This window comes from Chelon labrosus (assembly GCF_963514085.1).
Source record: "Chelon labrosus genome assembly, chromosome: 1".
In the NCBI taxonomy this organism is placed as follows: Eukaryota; Metazoa; Chordata; class Actinopteri; order Mugiliformes; family Mugilidae; genus Chelon; species Chelon labrosus.
In genome coordinates this window covers 22,546,004-22,560,392 of record NC_140337.1, presented here as the reverse complement: position 1 = coordinate 22,560,392, position 14,389 = coordinate 22,546,004, and the positions used below count along the sequence as shown (strand labels likewise).

At 43.2% G+C, this 14,389-nt stretch overlaps 1 protein-coding gene across 10 annotated transcripts in view; it reads right to left on the bottom strand.

Annotated features, from left to right (window-relative positions):
* The window catches only part of sorcs2 (sortilin-related VPS10 domain containing receptor 2), a 327,128-nt gene that overhangs the window by 45,429 nt on the left and 267,310 nt on the right, over positions 1-14,389 (bottom strand). For all 10 annotated transcript variants that reach the window (XM_084547581.1, XM_084547578.1, XM_084547580.1 and 7 more), the window contains exons 6-8: positions 10,024-10,088; positions 4,612-4,730; positions 285-374 (exon numbers count right to left, since the gene is read on the bottom strand). In XM_084547581.1, the coding sequence (XP_084403707.1) occupies positions 285-374; positions 4,612-4,730; positions 10,024-10,088 (274 nt within the window). The remainder of the gene's footprint in view (positions 1-284; positions 375-4,611; positions 4,731-10,023; positions 10,089-14,389) is intronic.

Here is a 14,389-nt window from a genome sequence, read left to right as displayed (position 1 = left end):
AAATCAGGACAGGGAGTAAACAGGGGACATGGTGAAGGGGTGAATGTATTCCCCTTTTTATTGTCATTCAAAAGTAGGGAGTCATCAGCATAGCAATAAATGCATATTAGGGGCACTGAGATAGATAGTAAATTAAAGCGTTCCCAACACATAGCCATGAGGAATACCATGTGCAACTGGGACTCATTATAACAGCATGTTCTTTCCCTGAACAAACTGCACCTACAGTTTAGTTTCAGTTGTTATCAGCAATGAATGATGTGTGAGTTCTGTTGCGTTTTTACCTTTGGCAAGGCGTACTTGGGAAACCTCATCTGGACAAACTCGCTGCGGCGATAGGACACGTAGTGCTTGGTGCGATTCCCCGTGGTGACCTGTGAAATGGAAGAACAACGACAAGATAAACTGTACAGTTTCAACGTGACCGACGTGATTGTCTTTTTCAGCAGAATACAAAGATTATTGTAAATGTGGAGAAGAAAATGCAAACATGGGCAACATAGCACCAAGAAACAGCAAATTAAAGCTTGAATTCAATTCTTTTTTTGGAGACGAACAGAATCACATTTTTTTCTTTTTCAGACAAAATCAGATACTCAGCATCTGCCAATGTGCAGCTGACTCCAGGTGGAGGTCCACAGTTCACCATCTACTGTTGGTGACTCATGCTGAGCTAAGAGGTAAATACAAAGAAACTGCCCCGCGTTGCTCACACCTTGGCAGTGTCAACCTCACAAACGGGGTAAAAGGCTGAATCATGCCACCCTCCAGGTGAGAGCGCGTTGCTTGCGAGGTGCTAAACCGGAACCCCGAAACAGCTGAGGCTACGCTTTGGCAAAGGAAGTTCAGTGAAAGAGACGGAGGAAAAGTCACTGACAGTGAGTCAAACAGGAGCTGAACATGTCATATCCCAAGTGATGGGCTCAGATGCTGCTTTTTTGAAAAACGCTACTTGTGTTTTTTTTGTAAGGTGAGCTACGCTGGAACTTTTGGAGCACCTTACAAAATCCAATGGAAAACTTTGTAGTCAGGGCTTCTTCTATTTTGAGCTTTGTGGGAAGAGCTTTTTGGGTTTTTTATCTCTCTCTCTCTCTCTCTCTCTCGGATATCTGCGCCTCTGTCGTCGGGAGTTCAGATTGAGCCGTGATTACAGCTGCCGTTTCTGATTGAAAGGGGCAGATGAGCATGGCTTTATTTTAATGCTGAACACTGATGAAAAAGTGATGAAACAATGAAAGCCGTTCTTTTTTTTTTTGCCCCTGAAGGAAGCGAAAACTGTGTTTTCAAAAGGAATCACTTTCCACAGTGGGATGAGATGAAGTGTGTGTGGGCCGGTGCTAATGCTGCATTCTCAGCTCTGACTCTGCATATTTCTGCACAGCTTTAACATCAGATAAGAAGCCTGGAACCACCATCAACTGTGTATAAATGCACTTCCCTCCAATAACGTATTAAAAGTACAGTTATGTTTGATATTTTTTTGCCGCTTTAAGCTCAAAACACATTAATGAGACTGGTTTTTAGCTAATATTTCAGTCTATATGCATTCTTAGGTGTACTCAATCCAGTTGACAGGTCAATGTCAACAGAAATAAAAGTGATGTCTTATATTTTGTTGTTTTCCCAGGTGACTGACCAGTCTAAGAGTGATTAGAACATTGCCACTTCATGTCTTTCTCCACAATTTTGGCTTTTCCCATCACTGGGTTGCAGCTTCCTCTTGGTCGTGCCTGTCCATAAAACATTCTCGTTCCAAGTTCCGATCAGACCGTTGGTGATCTTGAAGCAAAGCCGGTGTAATTCTCGCCGTCCGAGTCTTTTGCTATAGTGACACGTTCACACCTGCGCCTTCTAGGCTGGTGGTGATGACTTGTTTTGGGTTGTTTTTCACGGCTCAAGTGATTTTTTCGCCGGCTGCAGTTGTTTTCCTAGGACAACCTTGCCAAGCATTACTTTTGCCTTCAAGTGGTTTCTTTTGAACTTTTTATACGTATCTACCATATGTGCTGTATTTGATTAAAAGGATTCCATGCTACAGGAAACACCCGGGCTTACACCTATAATTCAGATTCATTCATCTTTTGTAACTGCTTGTCCTGTGAAGGGTCGTGGGGGGGCTGGAGCCTATCCCAGCTGTCATCGGGCGAGATGACAGGGGTACACCCTGGACAAGTTGCTAGTCTATCAAATGGTTATAATTCACACTGTAAAATGCATATGCATTGAAAAAGTTAGGCATTTCTTCTTTAATTTTTCACATAATTTCAATATGTTTGAATGTTTAATGGCAATATATAGCAAATTTTACTTTATTGTAATATTGCTTTAAAGGGAATGTAAATATATACTGTGCATTCTTATGTATTATCTGTCAAGGGTATAGGTTACAACTTCTTCCCCTTTGCCTACTCAGATAAAAAGCAAATAATGCATTATAATGGAATTGGGCTTATCATATTAATAATGATAATGGAATCCCACACACAACAATAATAAAAACAACTCATACACTGATCGGGCATAACATTATGACCACCTTCCTAATATTGTGTAGGTCTCCCTTGTGCCTCCAAAACAGTTGGGGCTCATCAGAGAATGGACATGGGCCTTCTGAGGGTGTCCTGTGGTGTCTGGCAACACAATGTTGTTAATGGGGGCCTTTGGGTCCTATGGGTTGAGAGGAGGGGCCTCTGTGGATCATACCACAGATACTTGATCAGTTTGGGATCTAGTGAATTTGGAGGCCAGGTCAACAACTTGTGCCATTGTGCCATTGTGCCATTGAGTGTCATTGCTATGGGGTGGGGGTGCCTGGTCTTGTCTAGGTGGGTGCTACATGTTAAAGTAACATCCACATAAATGAATGCCAGGTCCAAAAGTTTCCCAGCAGAACACTGACTCGTCACAAGACGGTCAGTGTAATTTACTTCAACTGTCATAATGTTGTGGCTGATCGATGTAAGATAACTATAGTCTATGAAATGAAAGTCTAATCCAAGAAACAGTTTTTTTTTTTTTTTGCAATCCTGTTTAGGGTGTTTAAGGTCCTCTTCCCACGCAGCAATAATCCACTCCAATCTGAAGGAAAGGCAATTGGGAGCCCTGTAGCCTATGAGATGAAACCCAGGGCAAAACACGCTCATGATTGAGAGGCGCCTCTGTGAACTTTGAACCTATGAACCTCTATGACCATTCTGACTTAAATTAAATCTCATGTCTCACATTCCTGGTTGACGATTAGCCCTTGTTCACATACTTGTCCCTATATCTGATATGGAGGAGTTACATTAGTAGTTACAGTAGTAATACTTCCAGTACTTGGAAGATAATCCCTAAAGGATAATGGGCCGGTCTATTGTTGCCTAACAAGGATTTAATTCTTCTCACAGACACAGAATACACCATCTACACATATTCACATCATACGCACTTAAACTTAAACACTCATAAATAGACATGAACACACTCTAACAAGATGCCACTGTTCTCCCCCACTATGGGGATCCCGCCCTGGTGCACCAGCTCATGTATATTCTGCTGTTATCACATGCAAATGGGATTCGGCTACCGGCTTCTGCAGAGAGTGCAGTGCCGTACCGCAAGGCAAGTCAATTATAGACAAGGCGAGATTAATTCTGCACACTGTCCCATGTAGCGGTTCTTTTTTTCCATTTCGGGCAGACAGTACTTTATGTTATCTGGGCAGCCGGGGTTTATCAGTGAAAAAAGACGGGAAGCCACGGCAGAGAGTGCAAACACATGCCGAATAGATACACTGACAGATACAGCTTGTGCGCAAATGCTGAATTATAATAAACAATAAGGGAAGTGCAGGATGGACAAAGACTAACTCAAAGGTGCAGACAGTAGTGATTAAGTAATAGCTACTGTGTAGCCAGTGAAAGACATTTGTGCATTTAAAACACACAAACACGTCTGCGGTGATTGGGAGATGCCACTGTCTGCTTGGCTTTACTCCGCAATTTACAGTGAGAACAGACTGCTATCGACTGCCTTGAGTCAAAACAAGAAGAGTGTGTCTCTTCCAGTACTCCTGGAGAGACGACGCCAAATGGGATTGGAAAGATTGATTTCAGTGACTTTTTGTTCAGCTTGTTTTATTTTCCTTCTTGTTACGTACGCCGCGAGATGCGAGAAATTTGTTCTCGCTCCTAGGTCTGTGAGGACAAGAACAAAGTTCGTTCTGGCCAGGTCATTTATACTTCACAAGAAACTCTAGCAGCAAACCAAGGACTGTGGGAGACGGACGACAAGAGGCACTTCTTATTATTTTTAGATGTCGGCCAGTCGTTTTGACGGCCGCGTCCGTCGGATCACGCCGTTCATTCAGCATGTACCTGCACACAGTATGCCAATCTCTACCCAGGAATGATTAGCGGTCACACCGCGAACATTAGCATCTGGCAGCTCACAGAGCGGCCGCTAGCATTTCTGCATCAACCAAGCCCACTTCCAATTCCTGACCAATCACAGAACAGTTGCCGGACACCACGCGAGAAAAAAGTTCTGCCCGGCTGATGTGTCAAAAACAAGCTGTGGGGTTTTCACACGTTTCCTCACAACGACGGTCTTTGAGCTGACGATGCCTACCTTGACAAATATGTAGTCGTCCTGCACCAGCAGGGAGTTGTGATCGATCTTGCCGAGGAACTGGGCCGTCACCATTTTGTCCGAGCAGTTCTGGATGAGGCAGGTGACGTACAGGTAGCCTGCAGAGAAGAATGGTTACTGCTGGTAACGTACAAAAGAAACAGAGAAAGAGAAAATCTTACTTTCCAGGTACTTACGTAGCCACTTACATACTGCCACTTGACTTGAGCGTTCAAATGTTATATTCTAGGACATGATCTTGTTAATTATTTGTGTTAACATTTTAAATATACTGCTTATGCAGAATTTAATTGCTTATTTAAGTAATTACTCAAGCAATATCTGCACTATAGATGAATTGATATAGTTGTGAAGGCTGTAGTAGGTGGGAAAAATAAGAGATGAAGGGGTTAAGAATGACAAGAAATTAATTCTGCATGTTACATTACATATAGTACATAAAACAAGTTTATAGCCACAGGGAAAAAATATATATATATGAGAGGAAAAAAACTAGAAAAATTGAGACATCATTTTCCAGACTCTGTAAGATATGACAGCTTCCCATAGACATATAGCCATCCCAGCATCCAAATGGCCAGGAGGGATTATCCTCACAGAGACACACACAGAGGTTAGCGCCTGTTGCAAAAGCTCCCCCCGCGCTATTGAATTTCGACCAGCAGCAGCTGCATCAGCAACATTGGCTGCTGAAATCCAGCCGTTACTCTCCTCCCAGAGGTGACAACAAGCTGGCGGCAGGGAAAACGCTTGCACGCACACACAACACTCTCGAGCCTGCAACCACACACGTGTGAGGTTATAAGTTCAGATGGCACCTCCCTAACCCTAAGTGTTTGACCTTCAGTTGACAACTTCAAATAGGGTTTGCTTTTAAAAATGAAAACACCAGATCACAATGAGTCTGATGAGTATGATCTACAAGTTCCTTAAACGTATATGGTCGTGGTTGGGGCTGGAGCCTATCCTAGCTGTCATTGGGCAAGAGGCGGAGTACACCCTGGACGGGTCGCCAGTCTATCGCACTCATATACCTAACGAGGATGTCTTTGGACGGTGGGAGGAAGCCGGAGTACCCGGAGAGAACCCACGCAGACACAGGGAGAACATGCAAACTCCACAAAGAAAGGCCCAGTCGGCCGATGGATTCAAATCCAGGACCTTCTTGCTGCGAGGCATCAGTTCTAACCACCACACCAGTGTGCCGCCCATTGTGGACGTTTCAACCACATACTGTATTTGGTAAATTTGGGTAGCATTGATGTGCTGAATGATTGTCTGTCTCTCTGTGTTAGCCCCGTGATAGACCGGTGACCTGTCCAAGGAGTACCCCGCCTCTCGCCCTACGACAGCTGGGAGAGGCTCCAGCCCCCCCACGATCCTCCAGAGGACAAGCGTAAGGACATGGTAAATTTCAGGGAAATCCATCCTTCAGAAGAACTTTCTCAGGATTGTGCTGATGGCGGAAATGGAGCAACAATCAGGGAGTCTCCAAATCTTCCAAAGAGATTTATAAAAACTAAGGTAAGGGTTAGGGTTAGCGCTAGGGTTAACCCTAAGATAAAATCCGAGAACTAATAGGAAGACTGATGGCTCCTCAAGAGAGTTAAAAGAGAGTCACTTACTTGAATATTAAAATAGGAGTGACATTACTTTCATTGCAAGAAAGTGACTGTAGCAAATTATACTAATGCCGGTATTCCGATTAATTCCCAAACTGCCATGATGTGTTTGACTACATCGCTGTTTCTCTTTTTTCCATCACCACGTTGTCTCAACACATCTTTGCCAGGTCATGATCAGTTCCCAACAGAGTGACTCAAGGCCAACTTTCCCCCACAAAAAGAAAACACTTGCCGGATGGAGGCAGTCCGGGCCAGTATCCAGCCTATACTTAGTGAGGATTGGAGTGTGCAATAATAGCTCGCTTGGTAAACTCAGCCTAATGTACACTTTCACAGCACGAGCTCCAAACCCCTCTTCTGTCAGAGATTGCCTGGCAATGTACAGTTCCCTAAAAGGAGCACTTGTGAAACGTGTTGGCGTTGTACCTTTCTTTAACACTAACATTCCTACTACACACCAAGGCTGCTAATGTCCGTGGCTACTGTAAGCAGTGTGTGAGGAAGGAAGCGGAGGCGAGGCTAAAAGCAAATCCTAGCCTGCAGGTTCTGCCACCCATCCTGCTCTTCAAGGTCTCATGCCTAGTGCTTCAGCCAAGTTTGACAAAAGGTCATAATCATAGACTATGATTATAATTTCTTCCTCTCATGTTTTACTAAGGCCCTCTTCAGACCTTACCTAATATCTGACCTGCAGTGTAAAAAATTTACGGTAAAATACTGGCAGGTGTGTTCACCAGAACTTTACCGTAAAAAAAATGGCGTCACTGACTTTCACATCTCTCACTGAAATCTATATTTATTCATGTATTTCTACCCTGACAGACCCACACAAAGCTCAGATTATAACTGAACCCTGAAATCTCACATAAGCACCTAATGCGACCTCAGTTTGTCTTGGGTGTGTTCACACCTGGGCTTTACGCTGACCACTTGCAATCATAATTCACCAGGATGTTGTAAGGTCTGAACAAAGCCTGAGTCTAGACCATAGACTGTATATAAATATGGAGGTCACACTTCCTTGCATTGGCCAAACTGACACTATTTTCCTGGGGATACGGGCGGCAACATCTTGAGAGTTTGGAGCCAGAGTTTAATGGGACCGTTTTATGAAGGGGTTGGCATGGCAATTGGTGGTTGCCATTATGTCACATCCTGTTTCTATAGTGTCAAATAACTAACTAAAAAAAATTGACACTTCAATATGCATCAACATTATATTAACTACCTAAAAATAATTATTTGACGTATATTTTAGTGTTTTAGTTTGGCCCAAGTTCCATCTACTAACTTGGAGGAGGCGGAGCTTATGACCTATACAGCAGCTCGTCACCAGGGGAAGCTCTACTTGCTTTGGCTTCACTTTAGAGGAGCAGTTCCTCCGTCCATCTTTATGCTGTCTATGGTCTAGACTAAACACATCATTAACTCACTAACCCATCTTGTATTAGTTGTATTACGGTATCAGACAGGCTGCCACTAGCTGGTTAGCATGCTAGCTTCTGTTGCTATTTCTGCAAAACAATAAACAGCCTACTCTGACATAACTTTACTGGTGTTTCTTCACATTGTGTTGGTCATTGTAGTTAGTTTATGAATGTTTTAACAGAAAAAAATTTAAGTGAATTCATGTTGACAGCAGCTCTTTTTTCTACTAACTGTGTAGCAAATCGATTTCTCACTGGAATAAAAGCAATAGAACGTGTAAGCAGCCGGCGCTGTACTTTTCTTTCCTCTGCGTCGTCGGTGTTCAAGAGGTGCCGGGTTTAACAAACGGACCGGCTAATTTATTGAAAAGTCCGGACGTTTAATCAGAGTGGCATACGGCGGAGAACTCATTAAAAAACTATTAGATCGGGCTAAGTGTTCAGTTCCAGCTTGTGGCACATACGCTTCTTCCTGCCACTTGCTGTCGTCGCACACCTGCAAACACACTCGCTTGCTGAGCACGCACATATTTCTCCTGCACCTGTGCAACTGGGGTGGTTTGGTAGCACATAGGGGCTTATTGAGTAAATAAACATGTGAACAATTCTATACCGTGTGGAGACTTATGTTTAAATATTAGTACTACATGGACTAGTAGGGAAGTGTGCGTGCACATGTACGTACAGTATGTCTCTGTCTGACGATGCGTGAATGCATACATGCATGTGTGTATCGGCGCATGACGAGGTACACTTTCCCACACATCAGTCTCCCTAATGACACCCATGCAGAGACACACTCCATGTCAACCTCCCTGCTCACCGGGCTCATCCATCAATCCACCACCGAGTCCTTTCTCTTTCTAGTGAGCCAGCGGTCCCAGACACAACACCCCCTGACACAGCACGGGCACAGTTCCTTGTCTCCGCAGAGACTCCCCCGACTCGGCGTCGCTCGTCGTAGCGTGCCACCGTTTAACCTTGGCCGTGCCACATGTGACGGGCTGGGGGTGGAGTAAGGCGCGGGGTGAACAGATTGGTTTAGCATGCCTGATTGCTCCAGCCCCCTAGACTATCTATCTAGCAGGGCAAGAAAGGAAGGAGCGGGGAAAGAGGAGGAGAATGAGAACCGTGAGGGGAGGGGAGGGGACCATGTGGCGGTGCCTGCCCATGTCTGGGCAGCCGGCCCAGGGAGGCAGCCTCTCCTCTTCAACCCTCCACAAACACAGACAGCCTTGTTCCGTCTGACAGATTTCCACAATGCAGGCGGCATCTTTTTTTCGCACGTTTGTTAAAAAGCACGGCACGTATCCTCAAGCAGTGCAACTTTTAGGAGGTGCTTATGTTTTTATAGAAGGGAGGTTTATGGAGAAACAGAGTGTGGAATGGCAAATATCCTGCAATTTGGACTTCACCCTCTGTCACTCCTCTCTGACTTTGCCTGCTCAGGTTTATTTAGAGCAGGGGAATATATGTAGGTTGCGAGGCTCCCAGGAGGCCAAGTCCAGTTGATAAGGATTCTGAACACATGCAGACATTTACAACCCCACAATGGCAAACACACAATCCCAAACACACACTTCTATTACCCTCTTGGCCCTCTGGTAACGGGGAGTTAAGTGCAAACCCCTCCGTCTGTCACTCTGCTGATATGATAATCCAGATCCGCTGTCCATGTCCCGGAGGGCACTAAGTCCCCCCATTAATACCCTATTGTCCCCTCACATATGAACACTACCAGTTCACCCACAGCAAGGTCAACCGGTATGCTCCTCTACTACCTGCATTTAAACTGCAGGCAACTAGTGCTTCCTCCGTGGGAAGATAATGTTTAAATCTCACCTCAGCAAGTAATACAGAAGAGTTAATCTGGTTTTCAGAATAGATCTGAACCAAGCGTCGAAGGATATATGAAAACTGGACCAACCAACTGTTATTTATTTATCTGCTCGGGCTGTGTTGAGGCTTAATGACTTGTTAGCTAGCAATGGATAATGTCCATACAGTTCAGTGGCTTCATTTGTGGTTAACAAATACGATTTTATGCAGTAGAGCAATTATACTTTTCTAAACAGAGCATGCTGAACATTTTCACTGAACGCCTTAATGGTGCAAACCTTCCAAATATCTGCCCTGTGACCTCAGCTATGCATGCAGTTCATTTTGTTGTCAAAGAAACACCACAAGGGCGCCGTTACAACCCTTCTCTCTTTGTGTTCTCTGCACACAGTTTCAGTTTTCCACAACATTCAAAATACATTCAACGATTGCGGTCTGTGGTGTGGCCAAGTCCTAAAAAAGTACAATACGAAGAATGAGAAGATGTAACATCAGCGCACCTCCACTTGTATCTTGCATTTCCATGTGCACCAGATCGGGATCCACGTCCACGCCTGACACGGACCTGGAACACAGAGAATTAGATTTAACGACGCAAAGCACAGACAAGAAAACATCTCTATTGGTTGGCTCTGCACCTCGGGAGGCTCAAAGCCAACATTTAAAAAAAATGAAGTCAAGTGTCCATTCATTCGTTTTCTGTAACCACTTGTCCTCTGGAGCCTATCCCAGCTGTCACTGGGCGAGAGGTGGGGTACAGCCTGGACAGGTCCCCAGTCTATCAGGGCTAACACAGAGAGACAGACAACCATTCAAACCTACGGAAAATTTAGAATCACCAATTAACCTAATGAGCATGTCTTTGGACGGTGGGAGGAAGCTGGAGTACCCGGAGAGAACCCACGCAGACACAGGGAGAACATGCAAACTCCACACAGAAAAGCCCCAGACAGCCGATGGATTCAAACCCTATCCCAGCTGTCATTGGGCGAGAGGTGGGGGTACACCCTGGACAGGTTGCCAGTCTATGTCAAGTGTCCATTATATGGCAAATGAATACACTGTGTGAAGGTTGGGGTGGTGTATGGGCATGTAATGGTGTTTACAGTGGAATAGAAGTACTTTAAAGACCTGCTATTAACAGTAATCACAATACATCCCCAATTTAACCTTAAACAACTTGAAGCTTTAGTCAAATTAACTTTTAGAAGCTTTTTCTCTTTTGGAAACCAGTTCATCAGTCATCAACGCTCCTATCTCTAGAAATAACCATGTGCTATTTCAACTTTCATGGCTGTTTGTTGCCTCTCTGTCTCGATAGAAGAAGATTACCCTAGATTACTTTACCCGACTCTGCCGTTAAGGGTACTACTAGGGAAATTCTTGAACTAATTCAATTTTAGGCAAATAAAACATGTCAACCAGTGGAGACTATTTATTTTGGATAGAGTAAAACTAAACGGTTGATTTTAGCGTGCAGCCACAGAGCATGTGAGCATTCCGTAGATATCTTTTGATCCCCTTCAGGTACCTCAGTAGATATGCGCTGCTCAGCTCTTCCTGGGAAGCGCACTCATGAACTCAGCCTGGTCTGGCATGCTTTAAAGCCTCCCAAAATTTTTATACGCTCGTTCACTTTTTTTTTTAAAGAAGCCACTGATATATAATGCTCTAGTACAGTGGCTCTGCGTGCCCTTCAGTGAGCAGTAAACTAAGCAGTTCATCTGATTAGAACTGCGTGGCGCAGTCTGTGAAATTTCCCCAGCCCCGTAAAGATAGAGTGGAGATTTAGAACCTCGTTACTTTCCCTATAAAAGAGACTTTATGAGCAATTAGCAGGCCGTGGAGGGGTGGGGGGGAGGTAAGGGAGGAAGAGAGTTATGAGGGGAGAAGATCAATCACGGACACAAAAAAGGGATTCAGGTTCAGGCTTCTTTAGTTCAATCAGTATGGCCGGTTAGCCTAGTGAACTGTGAACGCCAAGGATTTCAGGCAGTAGAATAGGTATTGTGCAGGTCGACTCACATAAAATGATCCATAAAACTTTATTTGATCTACTCTGTATTAGTATTTTACAGCTCGTTTTCAAACCAGCCAAGACAAATTTAGGCGACCCCCGTGAACAGTTTATGAATGTAGTTCAGGCAATCCTATTTACGGTCCTGGTTCGATTAACCCTCATTTGCTAGAGTAAAATCAGTGATGCCGCAACTTTAACACATGTAAAACTGATGTATGGAGTCCAGCAGTCGGGAAGGAGAAAACAAGACGTTTCCCATAAAACTAATTTAGACATAATGCCCCAAAATAAGGGAACAAATCAAGTTAATAAGAGTATAACTGTATTGTTATCTGTTTCCTGGGGCAGGTATGAACTAACTCATATCTTCATGTAATAAAGCAAAAGTTTAATGTTGACTGAGTGCGTCCATACCTTTGGCTGCTACAGAACATTGAAATACTTGTAGTACTGTAGTAGTAGTACTAGACATACAACAGTGACAATGCTATAATGTCATTTTCATTTTCCCTGTAACATGCTGGGATTTAAAAATGACTGTTTTTGTTAATTGTGTTTTTTGAATTCAGCAATCAATCATTCAACGTGTGAGTAGATGTCTAAAAATGCTTTTTTTTTGTCTGATCAAGCTACAAAATACTAAGATATTTAACTAACTATGAAAAGGCAGTGATTTATTTATATGATTGTTTTACTGTTGCATACTACTCATGGTGTGTTCTTTATCAGACCAAACGTAAGTCAATGAATGGCCCACTGATCTAATGGTCACTAAGTGAGCTTCTGTTTTTCTAACACTGTACAGCTCATTTTCATAGTATGCTGTTGTATGAGTGGAAACACAAAAGTACGAAAGGGAAATCCCAACTAATGCTCTCCTTACTAAACCAAACCTCCAGTTTCCAGTGGGTAAAGTTAGAGTGTGGAGGTTGGGGTGGTGAATGGGTCTCAGCCTGTTGGATCACTTACTTGTAATCAACAAATACCCTTTGATTAAACTGTTTTAGTTGCCTAACCTTAAAGGGGAACTACTGTTTTTTATAACCTGGACCTTATTTCTGGCATAAAATACGATTGTTTACTCACCCATATAACTTTTATGTCATTTTTTAGTCGTTAGGGAGATATTTAGATCCGCGTATATCCATATAGTGGGAGTGACTGGGGCACCGAAACGCAGACTCTAAATAACACATTATCTGCCTCGAAACTCGTTCATTTCACCAATATGTTGTTATCGTAGGCTAGTGCTATTCCCTGTTGAGTCTGGAGTTACCTGTTATTATCAACCGGGGTTTGTAGATTGACTTACAGACCCCAGATGATGTCTTCTGACCTGGATGATGTCATCTCTGAGCGCTGCACGCACCCGCGACGGTCGGCTTGTTTACCTGTAATTTGCTACTGCTATGGTTCGTCCACAACCTCAGAATTGGAAAAATATTCAGCCATGTTGCAAAAAAATAGCAATTTTAAATATTGGTGAAATGAATGCGTTATTTAGGGCCTGCGTTTCGGTGCCCCATTCAACCCCACTATATGGATATACACAGATCTAAATATCTCCAACTACAAATGACACAAAAGTTATATGGGTGAGTAAATGACCGTATTTTATGCCAGAAATAAGGTCCACGTTGTAAAAAACAGTAGTTCCACTTTAACTGCATGATAGTTGTCGTGCGCATGCATCGTAGAAAGAAAACTAAATATTTTACAAACAATTTTAAAAATGATTGGATTGATGGATAAGAAATGATTCAAATGAACTCATGTAGATTTTGTCCAATATTTAGATTATTGCGTTGTCTCTAGGTTTGGGTACGAATTGAGTTACAAAAGCTCAAGCACAGGACCCAAAGAGCAAAAATATATACAACTTCAAAATCATCATTGCTTACTGCCGTCAGGCAAGTTTGAAAATAGTCCCTTAAACTGTATGGAGCTTTTTCTAACTCATTAAATCCCTGTGAAAGCAATGACAGTTATCTGAGTACAGTTAATTCTCTACCTTGGAAACAGCATGTGTGACGAAGTAATTGCAAGTTGAAAGGTCTAATTAACGTCTTCTTCTTCTTTTTTTTATCCCCAAGTAGCTCTAAGGTTTGATTGTGCTATGCGTGCACAAGTTTGTTGGTGTAGTTATACATATATAAAATCAGGTTCATGTGGCCAATAAGGGCAACCCTGAGTGTAGACCAGGTAATGCAGTAGTTCGTACGACCACAAGAGGTCACCATGAATGGAAGGGGAGGAACTGCAGAGCTCATTATGCATCTTGCAGCATGTTTCTCTTATCTACTGGAGTACCCATCGCCAACAGGTCCTCTGTGACGGGCTCAAGTGTCCTTGATCAAGTAGTTGAACCTTTCGCTGTCACAGTCAGTGCAGGTTACTCTGCATAAAAGTGCATGCTTGAATGCAAATGCCAAGGACAGCCAAGTTGAATGTACACTCTGCACTCGCGATACATCATTTATCATGTTTTGGTCCAGTTAGACCTTCATCACGGATTTTCTTCTACTTTGGTCGTGGAAATTAAAGAAGATGGATTAACAGGACTGAAAGAGAAGCAGGGGAATGCTGATAGGGAGATATACTTTATGTATATCTTGTAGATTTGTTTAGAAGAGAAACAAACATGCTGCGAAAACATCCCTTTGTGTGGGAATTCAGCTTCATCCCGGCTTCGGTTTCACTGCCGCTCAATTATGCTTTTTATCCGCGTGCTTTTCACAGCATTTCATTTTTATCACCTACCCGCCTTTGTTTTTGTTGTCAGTTGTCATCCTGCGAGATGCCAGCTCAATTTAAAAAAGAACTGCTGTTTCTTTTTCATTCACGAT